Source organism: Haliotis rubra, unplaced genomic scaffold, assembly GCF_003918875.1.
Source record: "Haliotis rubra isolate DU_JTF1 unplaced genomic scaffold, ASM391887v1 Scf401, whole genome shotgun sequence".
NCBI lineage: Eukaryota > Metazoa > Mollusca > Gastropoda > Lepetellida > Haliotidae > Haliotis > Haliotis rubra.
This window is the reverse complement of record NW_025767082.1, coordinates 752,599-778,543: the sequence shown is the minus strand read 5'-3', so window position 1 is coordinate 778,543 and position 25,945 is coordinate 752,599. Positions and strand designations below refer to the sequence as shown.

The 25,945-nt window shown below is 42.9% G+C and overlaps 1 protein-coding gene across 1 annotated transcript in view; it reads right to left on the bottom strand.

The window, feature by feature from the left end:
- LOC124287585 (vacuolar protein sorting-associated protein 13A-like) overlaps positions 1 to 25,945 on the bottom strand; it is an 82,514-nt gene that overhangs the window by 23,057 nt on the left and 33,512 nt on the right. The window contains exons 6-9 of the mRNA XM_046724072.1: positions 12,151 to 12,218; positions 11,592 to 11,750; positions 9,776 to 9,868; positions 9,044 to 9,101 (exon numbers count right to left, since the gene is read on the bottom strand). Coding sequence (XP_046580028.1) covers positions 9,044 to 9,101; positions 9,776 to 9,868; positions 11,592 to 11,750; positions 12,151 to 12,218 — 378 coding nt within the window. The remainder of the gene's footprint in view (positions 1 to 9,043; positions 9,102 to 9,775; positions 9,869 to 11,591; positions 11,751 to 12,150; positions 12,219 to 25,945) is intronic.

The following is a 25,945-nucleotide window of genomic DNA, read 5'->3' as shown; positions in this document are numbered from 1 at the left end:
CAAAGCAGCACACTAGGGTAGCCGGTCTACTCTCATTTGTGAGAACTCCCAGTTGTGAGACTCCCAGTTATGAGACAGTGGAGAAGGTAATTAACAACGAAAACACACCATACTCCCCTGTCTGATAGAATGGATTCACCCTAGCTAATTACTGATTTGCTATGTAACTGAATCTTGTGGAGGTTACTTAATGAAACTTTATAAGATAAATTGATTAACATACTCATGTAAATGTCATTAATAATTAAACACTTTAAGTTGGTAACTTCATGATCAAAGAGAAATTAATTTACCTACTCAGATTTAATCCGTCTCCGAAACTACAAGCTATAGTTTAAGAAATAACTCTGAAATACAAGAAATTTCCATTAGAACTGCCTCTCATGCCAAACCCTTTCTACCCGACACAATAAATTTATAGAATGCCCTGCCAAATTCCAAAGAGTCATGCAGTCTCAAAGAATTTTAAAACCTAATTACAAAAACCGAAAAAAGATTTATATTGATCTTAATTACGGCTCTTGTTTTTTTGTCAAATCGTTCACTGCCGCCTCAGGCTCGGATTTAGCGACCCAATCGCCGATAAGTATAACAGACATTTAATAGACAGTGCACGTTGCTCTTGTGGATATCAACTACCCGTTATAACCTGGATAATATTTTGAACGGAAACAAAGAATTTACTCCTTGTGTATACCAGAATATATTTGAATCTGTCCACGATTATATCATCAAGACACAGCGCTTCAAATTTTCTCAGGAAATGCTTAAATTAACTCAACAACTTTCTCGTGATTGATTTATATTCCTAAAATAGCTTGTTAGACACACACAACTGTAAGTCTCTAATTATGACTACTTAGAGAATAGTTGCATTTGATGTAATCTGTATATATTTATATGTATTTAAAAATATATTTATGCAATAGTCAATATCGATGACGTCACATCCTCCATTTCGTTTTATATTTTATGTTGCATGGGAGCGTTGTTAACATAAGCAGTAATACTTCACCAATCCCAATTCATTTTCATAAATAATAATAAAATATGTTCAAACTAAAATTACTTTCAAACTTCATAATAGTCAATAAATATGTGTTATTCTTCTGAAAATCTATTTCATTAGTCAACTCATCAATGGACTATGCCTCCTGTGGGTACTGGGCTTGGCTGATCCCACTTTCATTGTAGGGATGTGGAAACACCACCTATGTGCACTGAACCATTAATTAATGTGTCTCACAACTGGGAGTTCTCACAAATGGGAGGACACCGGGTAGCCTAGTGGTTAAAGCGTTGGCTTGTCATGCCAAAGACAATGTGTGAAGCCCATTTCTGGTGTCCCCCGCTGTGATATTGCTGGAATATTGCTAAAAGTGGTGTAAAAGGAAACTCACTCACTCTCAGTGCTACAACTGCTGTAACTTGTGTGAATACAACCTTGTGGCACTGAGACCAAGACTTAAGACAGGCATGACACTGACACCTCTTTGTGAAGTAGGGCCCTATTCCAGGCAGTGGTATTTGTCAGTTCACTGATGGCTAGGCAACATAGACAAATGTTCTGACAACTGTTTGTTCTGATCTACTGTTTTTTCACAATTAATTTGAAGCCATACAAGGCGATTTTTGACAGTGCACTATGTATGAAATAGCAATTTTTCTTCAACCTTGTAATTAAGAAATCAATGTGTGCAAGTTCTCCCTATATACAAGAAACTTAACCAAACCTGAAGAGGTTTTCAATTCTTCGAAGAGAGTCGTCCTTGGGGTACATATTATGCATTTTCCACGCTGAAAATGTCCTGTGACAGTTGTATCAATGTTTTTGGAAAAAAAAGATTGTACAATAAATAAACTTTTTTATTTATTATACGGCCCCCACCTCGTGGAGTTACCTCCTGTTGCACATGCGCACCAACTGGGTAATCACCTAGGCCTGTATCATCATTCCTTCTGCTGAATAGATCAGTGAACAGAATTGCGGGGAGGCGGGAGGCCCTACCCCAAGGACGACTCTCTTCGAAGAATTGAAAACCTCTTCAGGTTTGGTTATTTCTTCTTCATAGAGATCGTCCTTGGGGTACATATTATGCATAAACACAGACTCCCAAAGACCGGAGGCCAGGGAGGAGGGAATTTTGTCCAAGCACATACAAATAGCTATCGTTAATTGAATAATGTAACAGACGCCATAACACTCACCTGTCACATGTCCCAGTTTTCGCTTCCGCGAGAGGCATTACGGGAGGGGAACTGACAGGGAGGATTGTACTCGAAGATGACCTCAAAGGTTCGCATAGTAACTCGCACATGGTGCGAAATGTGAACAAAGCCCCACCCACCTTGTGTCGATTAGTGAGCACCATAGGGGGGAATGTCAAAAACGCTCACAATCGACCTAAATACTCCGGAGAGGATCGAAATGAGGTTATTTAGCTCCCAATAGCAGATATGTCAATAAAACTCAGTATTGAACAGCAGCGTCAACAAAACCAATGAACCAAGACTCAATCGGTCAGGGTGGCAGGACACTGTCCACTGGAGAGAACAGAACGGCCAAAGCTCGCACGATTACGGGAATGCGTATCGAGCTGATAATGCCGAATAAACGTGCTAGGTCGGCTCCAAATAGCGGCAGAGCAGATCTCTTCAATGGGGAGCCGATGCAAAAGCTTTTGATGCGGCTACTGCCCTGACCGAAAGTGAGCCTTCAACCCCTCAGGGGAGGCTTGCCCTTAGCCTGATAAGCAGCACAGATACATCGAAACTAGCCAGCGAGACAAAGTCTGCTTGCTGGCCGGCACACCAGCCTTCCCGCCACCGTAACAACAGAACAGCTGGGTACCCGCACGGATTCCCCTGGCGTTCGCTTGATATAGACCTTGAGAGTCTTACGGACATCCAACGGGTGAGTGCTCGTTGCAGAGGTCCCCGATGTGGAAGGCTGGGTAAGAGTGGAAGTTCGATAGGAGCTGTCTCATGGAAAGCGTGATCGACCTTCGGCTGCACGTATCCGGAGGCTTAATACTGACACCGATCAGTGTGAAACACAGTCAGCCCGGTCGGACGACATAGCATGTAAATCGCCGACCCTACGCCCGGATGTTACCGCCACCAGAAAAACAGCCTTCCAAGTTAACAACTGAATGGAAATAGCCGATAGGTGTGAGAAAGTTGGACCGGACAGCCAATCAAGCACAATTGACAAATCCCAAGGTGGGCTGGTTCGCCTGACAGCAGGTCGAACCCGATCCGCGCCAGCTAAAAAGCGCTGTATGAGAGGGTCCTGCCCCAGAAGAGCACCATCGACAGGGGTGTGAAAGGTGGAAATAGAGGTGGAGTAGCCACGAATGGTCGAAGCCGCCAGGCCTTCTTCCAAATGGGCTTGCAAAAACTCCAATACTCGGACTAAATCCGCAGAAAAGGGATCTGCAATCCCCCTATCTGAACACCAGCGCGCATAGCGGGACCACCTATCCTCATACTGAACGTTTGTCGAATCCCGCCTAGAAGCCAGAATTGTGTCTGCAACTGCTGCAGGAATTCCGCGTGCCTCGAGGCTAGACCTGACAGAGGCCAAGGCACCCACTGAATCCTTGGATTGGGGTGGGGCGCTCCGTTCTGATTGAAAATGTCCGGTTGTAAAGGTAATAGAACAGGAGGCTGAGCCAGAAACCTGAGAATTACGGAAACCAGCTCTGTGGACGCCAAAGCGGTGCCAGTAGCACAAGCAGCGAAGCTGGCTGGGTGGACAGCTGTGAAAGGACACGGGGAATGAGTGGTAACGGCGGAACGCCCAGAGCACTTTGCCCGTCCAATCCAGCAGGAAGGCCGGCAGCCAACGCCTCGGTCCGGTATTCGAGAGCAGAACACGGTGTCTGATTTGTCCCGCCGACGCAAACAGATCCACCTGGAACGACCCGCATACAACTGGGAGATAACTCTGAATATCTGCCGGTCGAAAGCATCCACTGTGGGGGCCAGGATCCGCGAGAGAGTGTCTGCTCGCGACGTTCTCCAGCCCTGGGAGATAAACAGGGAGTACCTGACAATCGCTGGTCGGCACCCAGAGGAGAAAGTCCCATGTCTCCCGGAGGAGCTGGGACACCGCGTGCATGCCTTTGCTTCAGGATGTACAACATGGCCGTCTGGTTGTCCAACTGAAGATGAACCACCTGGCCCTGGACATGCTCTCGAAGCCAAAACCAACCGCACAGCTCTCAGTTCCAACACGTTGATGTGAAGGTGGGCTTCGACTTCGACCAGAGTCCGGACACAGACAGACTGCCCAGAACACCCCCCCAGCCCGTGAGGGACGCATCTGTCTGAACTGTAAGAGCTGGCGTCGGGATTTCCAAGGGGATCCCCCTGGTGAGATTCCCCGACATTTGTCCACCACTGAAGGTGAGGTGTCAACCACCCGGGGACTGTGAGACTCCGCTCCAGGTCCTCCGAGTGAGCCCACAGACTCGCCAAAGCTTGCTGTATAGGGCGCATCCTCAACCGCGCCCGCCACTTGACAGAGATCGTCGCCGCCATATGGCCCAGTAGACGGAGCCAAGTCCGTGCTGGTGCCTGGGGCTGGGAGAGGAACGAAGACACCATCTCCCGTACTCTGGTGACCCGGTCGGGCGACAAGGAAACAAGATCCTTGTGTGTTTGGAACCTCGCCCCGAGAAAAATAAAGTCCTGGGTGGGTACCAGGTCGGATTTCTTGAGGTTGATGATCCACCCCAGTCGAACTAGAATGTTTAGAATCTAGGCTCGCTGGTTGTGTCAGTGCACCGAGCAACCAGTCGTCGAGGTAAGGGTAACAACGCCTCATTTGCGAGCGAGCGAGGGTAGCCGGGACTAACATGAGCTTGGTGAACACCCTTGGGGCAGTGGATATGCCGAAGGGGAGCACCGTGTATTGGTAACACATCCCGTCGTAAGAGAACCGAAGGTACTGCTTGAACGATAGATGTATGGGCACATGCAGATACGCATCCTTGAGGTCGATTGACGTGAGCCAATCGCCGGGCTGAACAGAGGAGATCACCGAGCACAGTGTCTCCATCTTGAAGGATGGTACTTCGAGCATGCGATTCAACCCCTTGAGGTTGAGAATGGGACGGAACCCGCCGTCTTTCTTCGGAACGAGGAAGTACGTGGAGTAAAATCCGGCCTGTTCCTCGCCCGGTGGTATGCGCTCGATTGCGGACTTCGTCGCGCAATATGTCCGCCCTTGCCTGACATGACGCCACCGGAGTGCGGCGTATGCCGGTGAAGTCGGGCGGACCTCGCTTCCACAGTGGTAAATGGCCGACACTGACGGTGGACAGCACCTAAGTGTTGTTTGTAGCCTTCTCCCACTCCGGCAGGAATAGAGAGAGGCGGCCTCCCACTGGGACGTTGGGTAAGAGCGCGTGCGTGGTCCCGAGTAGCGGAGCTGACTGGGAATGACACACGTCTGGGTCTACAGCCTGATGGGTTAACGGGAGGTCGGGGCAGACCTCCCGCGCCCGCGAAAAGGCTGGGAGCTAGTCGAAGAGGACTGCTCTTTGCCCTTACCCTTGGCCAATTTCTGGTGTCCCCTGCTGGAATATTGCTGGAAACGTCTCCAGCATGCCCCTCCGCATCCAGGGCCGACCTCTGGATCGAGGAGAGGTAGGCCTCATGGACCACGACCCGCACCTGCTGCATAGCATTCCGGTAGACCTCCTTGTAGGTCCGATATGCATGTTGCAAGGGGGCGCCCGCGAGGGCAAACGGTGGTGTTAAACGCCCTTGCCGAGCAGCCGGAGCTGTTCCGGAGGAAGCCGAGCCTCCCCCAAGGCGACCGAAGTAAACACGCACTCATCCACCATTGGAACAGGGAACAGGGAATCCTCCCCCAGCTGGTACCTCCGGACAAGCTCAGGCAAGTCGAAACGGAGGCGAGACCCAGACAGGAGGGGATCGACCACGTCCTGGACCAACGACGGAAGAATACGGAGCAGCGTCTGCGTAGACTGCCGAGGGGCAAACGCCTCGCCTGGCAGGCGGAACTCAGACGAGTCCGAGCGGCTGGCAGGCACCGCGCCTGGGGTAGGAACTTCGCAATGCGCTGCGGACCTCCCGCAAAGCCGACGAAAAACGGAAGGCACCCTCCTGCTCCTCAACCTCCCCAGTATCGATGGACTCGGTGCCCGAGCCCGAGTCCGAGGCTGGGTCTCCTCGCGAAGAGGACCCGAACCCCAAAAAGGTGGGCGGCCTAGCACCAGGCACAGAAGAGAGGGAGGAGCAGACAGAGCGCCCCGCGTCAGCACCTGCCATCTGGCACAGACCCCGGTCCCGAGACGCTGGAGGCAGACCAGGCAGAACTGGTGCCTCCACTCTCATGGGGCGGGACGGCGCAGGGACCGGAACCCCAGGAATCCTCAACGGACCCTGCGCCAACTCCGAGAGGGGGACTGGGAGCGAACCCTCCCGAGCCGGGCTCGGCTTTCCCACCCCCAGTCTCTCCGCCCCGCGCGCAGAGTGGGCGATGAACTCCTGCCGGAGCCCTCCAACCGACTCATGAACGAGGGACTTCATCGAGTCCACGTGCTGCTGGAACAACTGAGTTATTAACGACATATCAAAACCGCTACTAGGAGCGGGAGAAGGCGACTGGCTACGTGACTTTCTGCCCTTACTGTGAGGCTTTTTCGCTTTGGACGGGGGGACCAGGGTCAGTTCCCTTCCCGCCTCCCGCATCTCTCTATAAAAGAGAAAATCCGCCGCCCTTCTCTTCTGCGCCCGGGGGAAAAAGCCCATGCAAATCTCACAGGTTTCTGAGATATGATCCGTTTTTTCCAAACACACGATGCATTTATCGTGGCGGTCGGCCCTGGGTATGCTTTGCCCACAAACCGAACAGGAGGAAAACGCCTGAAAGCAAACACGCAAGCATGTAGCTAACAGCAGACCAGCAGCTAAGATACACGTATAAGATACACGTAGAAAACATTGAAAAATACGTGAAGGCTACCAAGGGAAGCAATAGTTGGTTCAATACGCAATATTACAACTACGTGGCACGCTAAACTTCCCGCCATGGCAGAGCAACATGTGCGTAAACCACGGGAAAGTGAGCGTAAAATAATTAATACAAAGTCACAATTATGAAACAACCGACCGCGAAGCTTTACTGTTCCTTTCAAGGACAAAATAAAGACCATACATACAGGTGGTGTTGTCTCAGACATAGCTCTTTTGAGTTCTCTTGGAGAGTACAGCGCTGCTCTACACATTAACACGTCTATACACGTGAGTGACAGCAGAAGGAATGATGATACGGGCCTAGGTGATTACCCAGTTGGTGCGCATGCGCGACGGGAGGTAACTCCACGAGGTGGGGGCCGTATAATAAATAAAAAAGTTTATTTATTGTACAATCTTTTTATTCAAAAAACATTGATACAACTGTCACAGGACATTTTCAGCGTGGAAAATGCATAATATGTACCCCAAGGACGATCTCTATGAAGAAGAATAGAGTATGCACATCATCACATCGGCGTGCAGGTGCTTGTTTTTAGAGGCCACGCTTCATCCTGCACATACACTGTGTGTAGGGACAATATGAACCAGTGAGAGAAATGCATGATATCAGAGATCATTAGCTGACACTATCATATATTTCATGCAATTGTTTGGTGAGTATAATTGATACTTATTCTATAGTCTTTATAGATGACATTAATGAGAAAAGACATGGGTTATAATGCCTTGGCCATATGTCATTCTTAAATAACCAATGTCCAAGATGTTATTTTAAGTTTGAAGAAGTTTTGAAACAGTTTATGAATACACTGTTGTAGTGATCATTCCTTATTATTGTATAGTGGCAAAGATTTGAAGCCATATATGCATGGAACATCCACACATTGAAAAACAATTATTGCAACTTGCAGGGGGCATCAGGTATCAGTTGTTTGAACATGGAGCTTTTACAGAGAATTTCAGACTGCGTGACCTCATTTGCATATTTACTGAATAGTGATCCCAAGTTATCTGATTGGTCCATTGCATCAATGACACCATATGTTCTATGACAAAGCTATGTATTGCCCTGTAGGTGACTGAGACAGACCATTGGTTGATAGCAAGAGCACACAACCATTTTGAGAATGAACTTCTTCAATTACAATTCCCCACTTTTTACCAAAACCAGAGAACGGAGGATTAGTTTACACTTGTCTAATGACATAGGGACAGTATCGGACGGAACAGCTGACTGCAGACTCTATACATGACATTCCCAGAGGAAATCACCTCTTACAAACATACAAACATCCACATACAAACTACCATTCATGGCAACGGTACCAGTCAATAATCAGTCATAACAATGAAACCAAATCCCAAATCCAATAGGGAGGAGAAATTAGAACACAATAGATAAATACACTTTATCATAGGTCTCAAAGTTCTCTCGTTCTTGTTATACATTTTTTACAAGTCATCCCAAACCTGGCTGTGCCCATCCGTGGCTGCACAGGTACACAGTCATCAACAGGTATGCGAGAGCAAATGAGAAAAGCACATGGCGCAAAGCAAGCGTCTTCGGCATTGCATTTGAAACCTTACAGCTAACAACTGAAGCAGGCAGGAACTGTCTACAACTTACTTGTTCCTTTCTTAATCATATTTTTCACTGAAACAACAACAAATCAGTCTGAAAAACTTCTCGCTGGCTTTAAACAAACACTGACAGAATTGGTTTTAATGGGCCCAACAAATACTTGAATAAACCATTCATTAAACATTAACATACTCCAGCCAAAACAAAATGTATTAAGCAGTTTAACTTAATTAAAACCCACAGTAAAACAATCAAACTAGGTGTGTCAAACTTTCGGCAGCCTGGACACGCGTTGGCTAGACAGTTTATACAGAAAGCCAAGCTTTTAGATACTGAACCCCTCTGTATTTCCACTGGATATAGGAATGGATGATATGAATGATATGAATGCTTTGCTGGCAGATGATATCACTTGTTGATTCTAGTTGTAATAGAAGCAAAACTCACTGAAATCAAAGTCCTCCTGGAATATGCTGTGAGAATCTATAGCCATCCGTAACAGGTTCTGAAATGAACAAGTTGAAAATATAACAATCTGGCAACATGTCAGTTAGGGCTGGCAATCCATATAGATTATAAAGATCGACCTAAATATTGATTGATTAATGATATCAATGAGTAACCATGACCATAAAATGCAAAAAATGTCTCTAAGAAATCAGTATATTTCACATCGATCACATATTTTTGTATGGAATATCAACAAAACAGCATCCTGAACATAATTTAGAAGCAGCCCTTAAAAACAGACTTAACTTTGTGCATTGTGCGAGTTAATTAAATTATTATTTCATCGCAATAATTTATGTACGATATTTCTGATGACACAATTCTTATATCTATAATTATAAACAATTCTTCCAACGGATGATATTTCCGATTATCAATCTTTGTAGCCAGCCCTAATGTCAGTATCTAATATTATACAAACAATTACTCTTGATGAGGTCAGTATTAAAAACAATACTTGACCCCTGAGGTGTTCTGGTCAGTCCACGGAACAGGATGGCAAATTATTACAGCAACCTATCACCTATGAAATGTTACAACAAAATCCTCTTTTTCCCTTTTTGTTTGTGATTTGGAAACATAATATTTGCAACATGATTGCCAACTTAACAAATCAACATAGTACAGACAAAAGTCTAATTAAATGAGAATTTAAAGATATTTCCATACCCTCCATCCATCAGTGTTAAGTCTTGACTTGACAAGGTGGGGTTCTGGAATGTATGGGTTCCAGTAGATGCTCAGGTCTTCCAGTCTCAGCAACTGCAACACACATATATATATAAACACTACACATGGCATACCGAAATACTACACATGCAGTCTCTACCAGGATATACGACCTCACAACATGCCAATCAAATGCTCTTATGCAGCATGTTGGAGGTGGTATAACATCACCATATCTCACACCCACCCAACTTGTGCAGCATGTTGGAGGTGGTATAACATCACCATATCTCACACCCACCCAACTTGTGCAGCATGTTGGAGGTGGTATAACATCACCATATCTCACACCCACCCACCTTGTGCAGCATGTTGGAGGTGGTATATACATCACCATATCTCACTCACACACACACACACACACACACACACACCCACCTTGTGCAGCATGTTGGGTGGTATAAGTCACCATATATAACATCACCATATCACCACACACACCCACCACCTTGTGCAGCAGCATGTTGGACATCACACCACACACACCCACCTTGTGCAGCATGTTGGGAGGTGGTATAACATCACCATATCTCACACCCACCCACCTTGTGCAGCATGTTGGAGGTGGTATAACATCACCATATCTCACACCCACCCACCTTGTGCAGCATGTTGGAGGTGGTATAACATCACCATATCTCACACACCCACATGTTGGGTGGTGGCATACATCTTGTGCAGCATGTTGGAGGTGGTATCCATATCACCATATCTCACACCCACCCACCTTGTGCAGCATGTTGGAGGTGGTATAACATCACCATATCTCACACCCACCCACCTTGTGCAGCATGTTGGAGGTGGTATAACATCACCATATCTCACACCCACCCACCTTGTGCAGCATGTTGGAGGTGGTATAACATCACCATATCTCACACCCACCCACCTTGTGCAGCATGTTGGAGGTGGTATCATATCACCATATCTCACACCCACCCACCTTGTGCAGCATGTTGGAGGTGGTATCATATCACCATATCTCACACCCCACCCACAGCATGTTGGAGGTGGTATCATATCACACACCACACCCACCCAACTTGTGCAGCATGTTGGAGGTGGTATCATATCACCATATCTCACACCCACCCAACTTGTGCAGCATGTTGGAGGTGGTATCATATCACCATATCTCACACCCACCCACCCATGGAGCATGTTGGAGGTGGTATCATATCACCATATCTCACACCCACCCACCTATGTGCAGCATGTTGGAGGTGGTATCATATATCACCATATCTCACACATGTTGGAACTGGTATGCAGCATGTCATGGAGGTGGTATCACCACCATATCTCACACCCACCCAACTTGTGGTGGCATGTTGGAGGTGGTATCATATCACCATATCTCACACCCACCCACCACCTGGTGCATCATGTTGGAGGTGGTATCATATGTTGGAGGTGGTATCTCACACCCACCCACCCACCTTGTGCAGCATGTTGGAGGTGGTATCATATCACCATATCTCACACCCACCCACCTTGTGCAGCATGTTGGAGGTGGTATCATATCACCATATCTCACACCCACCCACCTTGTGCAGCATGTTGGAGGTGGTATAACATCACCATATCTCACACCCACCCACCTTGTGCAGCATGTTGGAGGTGGTATCATCACCATATCTCATCCCACCTTGTGCAACATGTTGGAGGTGGTATAACATCACCATATCTCACACACACCCACCTTGTGCAGCATGTTGGAGGTGGTATCTTATCACCATATCTCACACCCACCCACCTTGTGCAGCATGTTGGAGGTGGTGTCTCCCTTCAGGGGCTCCCACCTGGCGTCAGTGGACTGCATGGCAATCTGTTTGAGCATCAATCCACAAGCAAATGGATGGTCCACATTGGTAACAGTATCTTCATACCGAATGTGTATATTACGTATCGAAACCTACAACAGAGCAAATTCTTCTTACTATCTGCATCCAACATGGAAATAGGGTTTTGTTGACCAGCATCACATTTGGGCTACTAGGGTTGTGTACATCATGGTTGAGCAGGATGTGAACTGAAAAAATACCTAAAAACATCACAAATATCCCCAAATAATAAAACAATTGACTAGATATAAAAGAAACATACTCCATATATAACTCTAAAGAATTAAATCACCACTGATTCTTTCATATGACTGTTGTTACTCTGTGACATGATTCTTTCACATAATTATATTGGTATCAGTTATGACATGGCATGATGGATAAAATCAGTAAAGTGAAAGATTATGGTTGTCAAAATATAATTGAAAGTCTTTACTGATGTTCATTATTGACAGGGTAAGACATGTGTACCTGGATCCTGCTGACGAAGTGTGTGGCCAGTTTTTCATAGAATCCTGGTTCTTCCTCTGTCTTCTCCACTGTAACAAAACAACAAGAACACATCGAGATAATACTATGGGAGTGGTGACCAGACACTGGCAACAAGAACACATCAAGATAATACTATGGGAGTGGTGACCAGACACTGGCAGGGACCAGTCATTTAACCAGCTTAACCATGAATGTACTAGGGGACTGGCTATTTCATATTCTGTGATGGCATGAGATACCGGTCCTGCTGTGTAATGAAATGCAATGATCTTCGTATCTACAGACTGACTTCAGGAAATCTCCACCTACACCTGGATGTATTCTTGTGGTTCTTACAATCACAAACAAGTGTTTGCCACTGATATGGCAATGTCCCCCGCCGCTTAAGAATGGAATATCTATATTTACTATTTTTAATTTTTTTGGTCACACACATGATGCCTGAAATGACTGGTGTCTGCATAATCACCCAATGTAGGCTGTCAACATAATTGAAAACATTGTGTGCAATGTTTTATGAGATATCGCATTTAAATAAGTTTGAAATGTGGTCAAAGTGTTGTGGTGACCTTGAAGATAAGGTCAAGGTCATGCAAATCGACTGGTGTCTGTGTAATCCCCAATGTAGGCTGACACCAAATTTGAAGACATTGGGTACAAAGTTCATGAGATATCGCATGAACAAGAGTTGGAAAAGTGGTCAAAGTGTCGTGGTGACCTTGAAAATAAGGTCAAGGTCACGCAAATCGACTGGTGTCTGTGTAATCCCGCAATGTAGGCTGACACCAAATTTGAAGACATTGGGTACAACAGTTCATGAGATATATTGTGTTAACAAGAATCGGGACGTACGTAATACACATGCATTACGATGCATCTCCACGGACGCTGCTGAATACATAGTCCCCCGTTCCACGCTGTGGCGGGGGACAATCAGGCACCCTTGACTTTCATTATAGTTTACCACCCATAGAAATGTTAATAAACTGGAAAGCGAAGGGTAAGGGGGGTATCTTGTATTACCCAGCTGGGCTTGATCTAGCATTTAGAACTTACACTCGTGCAACCTGAAACTGCAAAATGCAACCACATATTTAAACCAGGTTGCACCCAGAGCATGTTGATATTTTCTTACTCAAAGGACGAAGACTTTAGCTGGACAACAGAATGACGATGAACTGGTTGATGAGGAAATGACTCTAATGACTACACAGATAGTAACTGAAATTTCATGAAGTGAGATAAAATTATCTTAGACTGAAAATATTTTGGTTTAGATGATTTTCTTAATGATCAGTACCAAAACCCAAGAATTAGATATAATTTTATATTGAGCAAGTGCAACCAATTTTTGTCTGGTGCAACCAGGTATTTTACCTAAGGTTACATCATCTCCAGGTTGGTGTTATTTCATTAAATTGAGCCCTGTCTAGAAACCAAAGCCATCCTTGTTTTAATGGACATGAGGACATGCTTTCCATCAAAATGATTCGTGAGGGCTTTCTTTTGCATGTCAGAAAGATTTTATGTATTTTAATATTGAATTTCTTGCTTCCTTGATCATAATCAATGGGACTGGAGCCATGTTGTTGATGTTGTAAACAAAACAATGAGGCTGGTTTGTGACTCTCATTCTGATTGGTATGTCTGACCAATTAACGTAGCCAATCAGACTGGCAAATGTAAATCAAAGAAGAGCAATTTGAGACTGAGAATGGAATGAATCTAGGGGTAGTGAAATGTGAGCCCTAGAGGATGCTGCAAAATAACCATCTGCCTGGTTGCCTGTGGCTATCCATTATTCTCAGTTAGTGAAAATAGTCAGGTAACCAGAACTGTAAGCTAAGTTTTCTATATCGTGTTATTACAATACTGCTTTGATATTTTTGTTCAGGGTTTAAACATTTAACTTGGAAACAAAATAGGGCTTTCCTTCCAAAGTGAACACTAAAGTTTAAAAGCCAAATGTCTAATGTGAAGGATATACTATAACATTTGTGATGCTTAATGCAATTCCGAGTTCTGGATACCCGTGAAGAACCTGGGTTAGACTTGGTCGTAAGATGTGACTAACGGGATCGGGGGGGTCATGCTTGCTGACATGGTTGACACATGTCATCGGTGACCAATAGTGTAGATCAATGCTCATGCTGTTGATCACTGGATTGTCTGCCATATAGCTGGACTATTTCTGTGTAGATCAATGCTCATGCTGTTGATCACTGGATTGTCTGCCATATAGCTGGACTATTTCTGTGTAGATCAATGCTCACGCTGTTGATCACTGGATTGTCTGCCATATAGCGGGACTATTTCTGTGTAGATCAATGCTCATGCTGTTGATCACTGGATTGTCTGCCATATAGCTGTTGATCTACTGGATTGTCTGCCATATAGCTGACTATTTCTGTGGCTTTGTCTGCCAATACGGACTATTTCTGAACCAACCAAAAACAAACAACCAACCACAACAGCTCTGCAACCAACAGAACACTGTCTGATATTGACTCAGATTGAAGTCATAAATAAACTTTATTTTTATGTATTTGGTACATTTCTCTTTGGATTTTGTAGTGTAAAATTAACCTATTACTCACATACCAAACTGGCAAGTAAATAACTATCTAGACACATCAGCTTTCTAGTACTGCTCAATAGTTCCATACACTGGGAACAATTCATCCATGTGTCTGTGCACATCAAATACACAGATAACAAGGTGCACAATCACATATTATTGATGGACTGCATTGCAGACAAAAGCACCAATCCACATGGTCATGTGCATCAGCCAGGCACTGTATAACCTTATCAATAGCCAACAACACAAAGTGCATGCTTTTAAATGGCTGCTACTCCTCTTCTATATAAAACTGTTCCCTTGGGGCAAAGTTAGGGCAGTTCGGATCAGATATTGCACAAGATTGTTGTCCTTCTGATAGGTTCATAAACAAGGCTGTATTATGACAACAGATCCTGCCTTTATTCAAGAATCATCTCTACTGATGCTTCCACAAAACAGGGACCATAAACCAAATGTGGTGGAGGAGTAGCCTAGTGGTTGAAACATTTACTTGTCATGCATAAGACCCGGGTTCAATTCTCCACGTGGGCAAAATAAAGTCCATTTGTGATATTGCTAAAATGTTGCCAAAAGTGGAGTAAAACTCACTCACTCATAAAAACCAATCACAAAACCATACATAATGAATGCCCTTGACATGCCCTTCTGCCCAGCCCTTACTGTAATGATGTATCCCTGAATGATGTAACTCAACATGATGATGATGATGATGATGATGATGATGATGATGATGATGATGATGATGATGACGACAATGTTTTGTACAAGGAAACATGACAACAACAAATGTACTTTGGGAAATTAAAACACTTAAAAAAAAAACCAAAACAAAACATGTTCCATAGTTTTAGGTTTACACAAAACAGCAGGTGGAAATATAAATGTCTGGATACTTCTATAGAAAACATTTAATTCCACTGACAGGAGAACTAGGATTCTTCTCTACCACTCAATCTCTCACAACAAATTCAACTCAACCTCCCTCAATATTCTATGAGCCCCGGGCGCATATTATGGAACACACAGTAAATGTGGAGCACTTCTTTATCGGAATTCTATATTTTCAGAGTGTGAACACACACAGAACTACTCTGCTCTACCACCAGAGTGAATTAGATGTGATCAATATGAAAGCTGCATCTGTATCATGTAAGAATATTACGTCCGTCAAAGTAAAGAAACCAAAGAGATATCAACTGTCATAATTCTAATCCTTCAGAGTACTGGTACATCATTAATCGGTGTATTTACCCACACAAAATTGAGTTGCACCACAACTTGAATCTAACTGGTCCATCAGCCTTTCATCTGTATCGGAACTGATTTGTGGAAAAAATAACGTGTGTACACCAGTGTGAGGATTGTGGACTACATGTTTGATAATATTGGGAAAATTCTGTTCTGACAATAACAGGATGAGAGGATGAGTGTTTGATAGTGAGTTGGTTGGTGATGGAAATCTAATGATTAATTCACTATGGCCTTATTGCAGAATACGAGATCGTGCCGTGACTACAATCTGTTATTCCTCCCACACACAAACCAGTCAATAGAACAATTAAGAAATCAAGGCCTTTTAGCCAAGTACCATTTTTATTTCACCAAGAGATAGGATGTTTTTAATTTCTAGGTGCGATATGGTAATTCCTTGTGTTGTGCCATAGCACTGTCAAACCACACTGAAACTTTGACATCAATATGTTATAAATCCAGTTTATTAAAGTTTCCATTTCATGAAACACCACTTAAGTTGCAACAACAACTATTTAGCATGAATGGGTTTTTAGTGACAAGTTAGTGAGTGATGAGTGAATTAATACTGTCTTGCGCTTACATCAGCAATATTCCCCTGATAAATAATTCCACAAATATGTGCGAGCAATCAAGTCTTGTCAGCCAAACTAGTGACTGATAACACGAACATGATCAATGGTGTACCCACAAGGTGTAGTTAGTTATTTATCACATTATCTACACATCATCAACACATCATCAACACGTCACATCACACTCCTACCATTTCCTGCTTGGTTCAAGGCATCTAGAACAGGGTGCACAAAACATAAACTAAAGTTATCTCATACTTCTCCGAATTCAGGAATGGAAACGTTAACTTTTCATGTTTAAAATATGAACATGTTATATTTGGGACTACACTTTCTCCGTACAGTACAGATTGTAGTGCTTGTCCCAAGTGGGACAAGTTACATTGTCAGAGGTTTACACGAAGTATGCGATCTAGACTACTATTTTCTGGAATCTGTGATGGCTGAGTGGGTAAGATGGCCAGCTTTGTTTCTTGGTGATTGGGTGCATCGCTGTGGGAGTGAGGGTTTGAATCCTGGATGGCACTCAATGCTAAAAAGTACTGGAATCTGTTCTCTACTGAGAAAATGTAATCCCAAATATAACGTGCTACATTGGACCAGTATCTAAAAGGCATTGTGTTTTTAAAACATCAATTCCATCCAAGACAAACTACTTTCATTCACTGAAAATAACTCCACTTATTTTAGGTTTGAAATAATCTGCATGTCCTGCCAGCTGGTAGGCTGACGACAATTAATGGCAGATCTCGTTCAGTGACGATCAAGGGACTTATATTGATCAGCAGTGGAATGTTAGCCTGTCTAAACACATGGAAGGAAGATGGTACCGGGCAGAAACAGCCCCCAGCACAGTTGTCTCCACTGTATTACTGAACCCCTCAAACTTCGCGATGAGGAAATGTGGTTAAAGTCAGGGCTTAAATATAGCATGCAATATACAAACACCGAAAATCACTTTTGGATTTGAGAACATTTTTCTAGCCAGTTAAGGGAAAAGATTGATCAGAAGGATTCTCAAGAAATATTGGATGTTTTTCTGATAATTTCATACTGGATGACATCATTACAAAAAACATGATTGTTTCCTTCATGAACACTGTCATAGAGTTTTTATGTATACATTTATACACTCAGCTACACATCATAAAATAACATCACATTATATTTTAAATCAAACTCTGCTTTTTGAGAAACAAAATTAAGTAACATTCAATAAACTAACATGCACAAATCATAAATTCAGAGAGGAATACTTTTTTCCACCATCAAGGGAACAATGGCGTCAATCTCTGTTGGTGAGAGTTACTATTGCAGCACTGTCAGATAGGCAACCAGGCATAGAGAGTGGTTCTATATGATGGAGCTGTAGCCTTGTATGCACTGCCCATGCAGCGAGACACAATTGAATAGCTATGTACAGCTATTGATGAAGAACAAGCAGGAATAATGACAAGATCGAAAGATAATGGTGGACCAGGATTCACACGGTACTCAAGTTTAATGTCATTGTGTACTAGCAACGCAATTCTGTTATTCTGGGATTTTCTCTGAAATTGACATATTGTGCCATCAGTGGTGTTACTGATCAACATATACAAGGTGTTTGTTATTACAAATGTAATGCAATAACAGGCTTTATTACCCACAAGATATGAAATAACCGAGTTCATACAAATCGTGTGTGCATTAAGTCAAATATCACTTCATGTGTACCTGTGTATTGTTATGTCATCTGGACAACCTTGTGACATCAATCAATTGTATTGTGATGTAAGGTCTGATTAACATCATGTAAAAAAGTTTCTACAGTGCAGCATCGGTTCCCAATTGAGCAGATCGATGTTCATGCTGTTGATCACTGGATTGTGTGGTCCAGACTCGATTATTTACAGACCGCCGCCATATAGATGGAATATTGCTGAGTGCGGCATAAAACTAAACTCACTCATTCTACAGTGCAGCTCAAAAGGATTAAGAAATAATGGGTACATTTATAGGTCACCAGCAATGGATGCTTTTCATGAGAAGCCAACAACCTGCGATTTTAGGTAAGAATATCAGGTTGCCATTGTACAAAGCAACCTTAGCACTACAACTGACCAATGTCTGTGTCAAGGTATGGGAGTTACGACCACCTTAGCTCTAAGATTGATTTGTACAATGGCACCCAGGTCCTCAGGAACTTATGATTGTCCTAGAAACAGACAACCAACATATATTCTGGGTAAAAACATAGGTCTCAAGCAATTGATGATGCTGTACAAAGTAACAACTTTTGCAGATCACTAATAACAACATAGTTCTAAAAACATATGTCTACTGGTCTTCTTGTAAGAAGATAGGTTCGAAGAAACTTTTGCTTGATGTTCAAGAACTGGGTAAAAATATAGGTCACTAGCAACTTTTGCTTGAGTCCTCTGGGGATTCCTAGTGAGAAAGTCCTACGCAAGCTATGCTTGTCGTACAAGGCGATAACCCATAAGGACCAATGGACCCATGCAACCTGTTGACAGGTTATAAGGATTCCACAAAAGAATTTATATATACTCAAGCAACCTATGATTGTATATGAGGCTACGACCCATGGCCCCGTTCCTCAAAGTGATCGTAGCGCTACGACAGTCGTAAGTCTGTGTTACAGTATGGGAGTTACGATCACCTTAGCCCTAAGATCACTTTGTACAAAGGCACCCTGGTCTCTACAGTCAGCCGACGGTGTTGTTGCATTGAGATTCTGTCAGTCCTGGCATGTTCTCACATTTCTCTTGCGATACAATTGTGATGACAGACAAATGTAAACCTATAATTTTCCTGTCATCAACTCATGTTGCAGGTTCATTTCATATTGGTGTGTTTGGCCACCACACTCCCTTGCGTTTCTGTCACGTTTTCGGTATCTTTGGAATTACTTTATTCTACCCACATAAATTACTCCTGATGCACGCTGACATGAGTTATATCAGAAAAATGGATATATCCATGTTTTCAGTGTATACATCACGTTACATTAAGCCTGATGTGTGAGAATAGCGCAGTGTGACGCAGGACTTAGAGGTAAACCACTTTGTTGAGACACAAGAGCATCTCATTTATAAAATAAAAAAGGCAAACCTTAAGTTTCAAACATAGATTAGCTCTGTAGTTTGTTTTCCAGGTACATGAATAGTGGACAGATACAAGTCGGCTTCACATTAGAATGTTGTGTAAACTTCGATCATGGAACACGTCTTTGGAGCACCTCCTGGGAATGGGTTGTATTAGGCACTGTCATATTACAATTCAATTATTCAGTTCTTCGAGAACAGAAGGACAATAACAGCTTTTTATTAAAAAGGGACGAGACGATGTGGCGATAAACTACATAAATCCTGCAGGGTTTGCAACTGTGATAAATACATTGTGACAGAAGCATTACCTGACTCCTGGTAAAGAATGTCAAACCAACACTTAATGCAACATGTCAAACAAGAGATAATACCTTTGGGAGATCAAACAAAATGTCACGCAGTACATCCAGGATGACTGAATACGTCAATAGGTGAAATAAACCTGTTTACTGGAAATAGCCATAGCTGAGACACAATTACATGAAGGGCTGTCTAAGTAGCTGATGGGGCATGTGAGAAGTGTGAGAGCAGTCCTTGACGAGGTCTGTCCGTCAGTTTCAGTGAGTAACTCGTGGTGAGAATGGAGGGTAAACATCTCTAACAGAGATCTGTTGGTCACATTCAGTGAACACCTCATGGTGAAAATACAGTGAGAACATTTCTGAGGTCTGAACGTGACCTTCATTTAACAGCTCATTATGGCATACCCATGAAGATTTGGGTTAGAATTAGACTTCAGCAACCCATGAGTGTCGTAAGAAGTGACAAACGTGATCAGGTGGTCGGACTTGGTTGACACTTGATATAATATCCAAATTGCCCAGAACGATGCTCATGCTGTTGATCAATGGATTATCTGGTCCAGACTTGATTATTTACAGACCGCTGTCATATAGCTGAAATATTGCTGAGTGTGGCATTAAACAACAACCAAACCAAATCATTATGACAATACACAGAGCACATTTCTAAGTCAGGTCTGTCCCATTCAGTGAGCAGCTAATGGCGGAAATCAAAACAGAATTCTTTTAGAAAAGGTTTGTTAACAATTCAGAACTTAATTCTTTGATTTTTCGAAATCAATCATGCTTAGCAGTTGTGATATGTGACTTCAATGGCGCTGTTAAATCTGAACCCAACTGTCCTGTCCCTCAAATATGCTTGACAAGCACGACAAAGAACAAAGTTAACTGACTGCTGGAAGCTAGAACAAGTTCTTTAATGGAAGCCAACTTCATCAGGCATTAGGCAAACACTGGCCTGATAAGGCAGATGATGGCTCTGTTCTCATGACAATCGGCTGTGTAGAGGAGATTAGCTGGTAGCATTAACAAATCAGTTTCGGGTAGACGTCGGTGAGGCCCATGTCATCTTGCTGGATGATTCTCTCTGTAAGGTTATGTATGCTTGGCCCATGTCATCTTGCTGGATGATTCTCTCTGTAAGGTTATGTATGCTTGGCCCATGTCATCTTGCTGGATGATTCTCTCTGTAAGGTTATGTATGCTTGGCCCATGTCATCTTGCTGGATGATTCTCTCTGTAAGGTTATGTATGCTTGGCCCATGTCATCTTGCTGGATGATTCTCTCTCTGTAAGGTTATGTATGCTTGGCCCATGTCATCTTGCTGGATGATTCTCTCTGTAAGGTTATGTATGCTTGGCCCATGTCATCTTGCTGGATGATTCTCTCTGTAAGGTTATGTATGCTTGGCCCATGTCATCTTGCTGGATGATTCTCTCTGTAAGGTTATGTATGCTTGGCCCATGTCATCTTGCTGGATGATTCTCTCTGTAAGGTTATGTATGCTTGGCCCATGTCATCTTGCTGGATGATTCTCTCTGTAAGGTTATGTATGCTTGGGACTGTGAAGGATTCAAATGTAGCTGCCAGGTATATTTCAGACTTTCAATGTCCTCACATTTTGCAGGGCAGATACAATGATTTTTAACATTTTCATTATTGATTACTGCCCAATGTGTGAATGTTTGTGAGTCTATGTCTGTGTGTGTCTGTGTATGGTGTGGGCAACAAAGAGTGAAGCCCATTTCTGATGTCCCTTGCCTTGATATTGCTGGAATACTGCTAAATGTGGCATAAAACCATACTCACTCACTGTATATATGGTGTGTGTGTACTAGTCCTGACTAAGGCTGAATTTATAGTGCTAGCCCACTGAGATGCCAAACTAAGTGCCCCACTTGGATACAGTATTTGGACTCAAACACTTGGCCTGCTCTCCAGGCACAAGTCTTTCCATACATACCACGGAAGTGGTCCATGTGGTATTGACGCCTGTTAACTTATCATGTCCTTGTCGGAAGCCTCGTGGCACATCCCAGCATGGCCAACAACTCACTGTCAGATTGATCACAGTTTCAGGCACTTGTACCGATCATGCTATAACAGTATCTATGACTTCCTAGGAATAAACCAGTTAATCATATAATAGGTATGTTTCTCTGCAGGATTAAACCAATGGGCCAAAATGGTATCAGTTGGGATCATGTGCAGACAAATATTCAATATAAAAAGGACTGTTTGTAAGAAAATATGGCATCACCTTTATCTATAGGCCATTAACATTAAGCCCGATTCAGCTCAGTAAGAGGTGACTTACTAATTACCAATGTTCATATATCCAATTACATGTAATTACAAAAACAGCATTACAAGGAATCATTGCATTCACATACTGACTATAGTGCTGCACCAATATGCCAAGCTGATAAGAATGGTTCACCTCAGGTGACGATTCAGCATTTCTGAGAACATGATCTGCCAGAGTAAGCAGGCAGCATTACCACATAGACCAGGCAGGGAGATCCAGCTACGTCTTAGAGGAGACTGCCTCTGAGGAGAAACACTATCCAATCCTCATTAAGTCTCTATTGAACAAGTGAAAGAAACTGGATCTACGTAACGATGGAACAGTGTCATTGTTGCTTACTGCTGTTGAGTTATACACAGAGTAGGGGAGTTCATAAGCCACTGAGGACGGCATTAAGACCCATTCTGTTTGACTGGCATTTTAGAAATTGGTAACAATAAAGGCTTTTAGGATGACAACAGTATAAGATTCTATAACAAAACTTAGCATCATGATATAATACAGAAACTGTCATCTATTACAAGTATCTTGCCTTTAGGAAGTACAGGAGTTAAAAAGCTACTGAGTAACGTCATCAGTCTTGTGTTACACAGAGTTGTGTTGAAAGCCCACTGAGGTTGGTGAGCTGTGGAGCAGTGGTTGTCATGTACAACCTCAACTCTACCTCATGTCCCATTACTATCACACAGAGAGTGAGTAAGTTTAGTTTTAGCAATATTCCAGCAATATCATGGCAGGGGACACCAGAAATGGGCTTCACACATTGTACCTATGTTGGAAATCGAACCTAGGTCCTCAGTGTGACGAGCGGATGCTTTAACCACTAGGCTACCCCACCGTCCTGTCATACAGAGAATAGGAGAGTATTTATGATCCAACACTGGTGACACTGACATGTACAGTGATGCTGACATGTACAACTGCTTTTGGCCACGCCTGCTTCAAGGAACACAGCAGACAATCATTGACTTCTCTAGGAGAAGATTCGGACGGATCCCACCAGCCGGGACATCACTGCATGAAAACACTACAGTACGCAGAGTGAACAACAGAATACTGATTAACACATCACTGGCCATGTATAAGCTGTTCACAGCAAGAAATGATTTAAAAATGAATGAGTGATCAACTTCTTTGAGTGGCATTTTTAGAAGTTGGAGAGTCTTGATATGGACAAACTTCATGGATGAACAACTTGTTTATTTAGGTGGTGAATTCATCACACACCCTGAATAAACAAGTTGTTTATTCAGGTGGTGAATTCATCACAACCCTTGAATAAACAAGTTGTTTATTCAGGTGGGGAATTCATCACACACCCTGAATAAACAAGTTGTTCATCCATAAAGTAAGTCCATATCTATGAGTGATCAGTTGAACAGTGTTTTGGTTATATATAGCATTGTGTCAGCTTACTTTGGGATGAAATCCTGAAGTGATCCATTTTGGAGATGGTTATGACTTAAGTGAAACTCTAGAGCTTGAGTATGTGCAAAATCTGAAAACATATTTACAGCAAAACAAAACCCATGATCAAGGGTCTCTGGCAAGCCTGAAGAACACAACCCTGCACAACACATTATGATGCCTTACATCACTAGGCCACCTGTGTCTCCCCTATCCAGCTATTTATTGGGTGCACAACTGTCATACCCTGAAACCACTATTTACATTTATCACAGTCCTGTGAACAAGTGGTGTTATCATGACAAGGTTGAACTGATCCTTGTCAGTCCGATGTTCTCCGTGTTCACTAAAGATCCCGGGCCATCTCCCACAAACTGTTCATCCTTCATTACACCTCAGACAGCATGAAATGCCAACAGCAAGATTCCAAATTTAGATAATTTGCATCCCTGTCTTGTGGGACTTTGATTGGTCTACACTAAGTGATTGCTCCTTAAACATCACACAAGCCAGGCCTCTTGGACACTTCTGTTACACAAAACATGGTCCTGTGATTTAGCACTCTGACAGTCCTTGCCCTGAACACACGACTCAACAGGGAACCTGAAGACATGGCTACCAAATCAATAGGATCTACACTACACATGCCCATGATCAAATCATGCCATCATTCACTACCCGATATGTCATTACAGGGTGGAAGTATTCAAGTTGTTGATAGCTGGTTCTACATTTCCACCTTTGTGCAACTTGATGCAGATACTAGCCAGTAGTAATTTATTGAGGCCTGCTCCCTGCTGATGTTCAGCCCTAGGTCTGCAGTAAATGTCAGCAGAAGTTTCCTCATTTAGATGCTCCAAGCTTCCCATATCGATAACTAATGTGCTGGCTTGGTAAAGGTGACTTGTACTTCACTGATAACATGGCAGTCAAAGAGAAGGAATTATTGTTTAGTTTTACAATACTGCATCAAATTAAATGTTAAACTAAAATGTTAATGTCTCTGAATCTAAGAAAATAAAAACTGATCTAAATCTAAAATAAAAATTCTGAAGAAAAACCCAACTGTTTCCCAATTTGCTGTCCATGAGACTTTTAATCCTCCCAACTTCATTAGAGTCACAAAATAACATGATTATTAATTAACAAAGAGTGCATGATGTTTGCCCTGAAATACCAATACTTATAAGGTGAATACAATTGTTTCTACTTTTCTTGCCAAGAGACTTTTAATTCTTGCCACTTGAACAGAATCACAAGATACATGTAACATGAGTAATAATTAATAAAGAGAGTAGGATGTTCGTCTTTACTTATAAGGTGAAAACATGCCATTAATATAAAATTCTCTCCAAACAAATTTGATGCTAACCCCGTTGTCTTCGATTTGTTTTACTGCCACTGAACAGCATTAAGCACAGGATTGGAAACAGAGTTGTCCTAACACAAAATCTGTTATTTGAAGAACAGAATCCTGATGAATACTGTTGGCTCAAGGATAAAAAAGATTCTTAATGATTTTTCTTATTCCAAACTGACACTTACGGTGATCAGAACAAAGACCAGCATATACAACATAAGGACGCAACAATAAGGAGGAATTGTTGGTTATTAGATTAGCATTAAATATTCATCCTTTCAGCCAGCAAACATGACCAGTAGATTCCCATAGATGTCAGAGGTAGCTGCTTACAATCAATAAATACTTGGCAACATGTAACCAACAGTGACAATTTTAATACCACATTCTATATTCCATTTGCAAACATGTGAAACAATATCACTATATATCTGTTCCACAAAAACATGTGAAACAACAGGCTAAACAGTACTTAAAACACGTGGAAGATAAGAGTCGTAATGTATACACAAGGAGGCAAATATGATTCATATAATGAATACTGGTACATGAATGTGATTATTTATTCATGAATACAACAGTCAAGCAGTTGATGTATTACTCATAATATCAAATAACAACAAATAAATACATGACACAATGCCGTCAAGAGCTAATGGTTTGGTTCACAGTACAGTAAGGCCTAAAAAACCAAATGTTGTGGTTCCGATTACCTGACCGACCCTTGAATTCTGGTGCCGACCCTATCTTTTTCAGGCGGTATGAATAAAATGAGCTTTCAGATACCATTGTTTTTTCCCATCACTGACAGACATCGGTCACCCTGATAGAGAAAGTCGACATGATGGCAGCAAGCTTGCTTGAATAAACAATTAC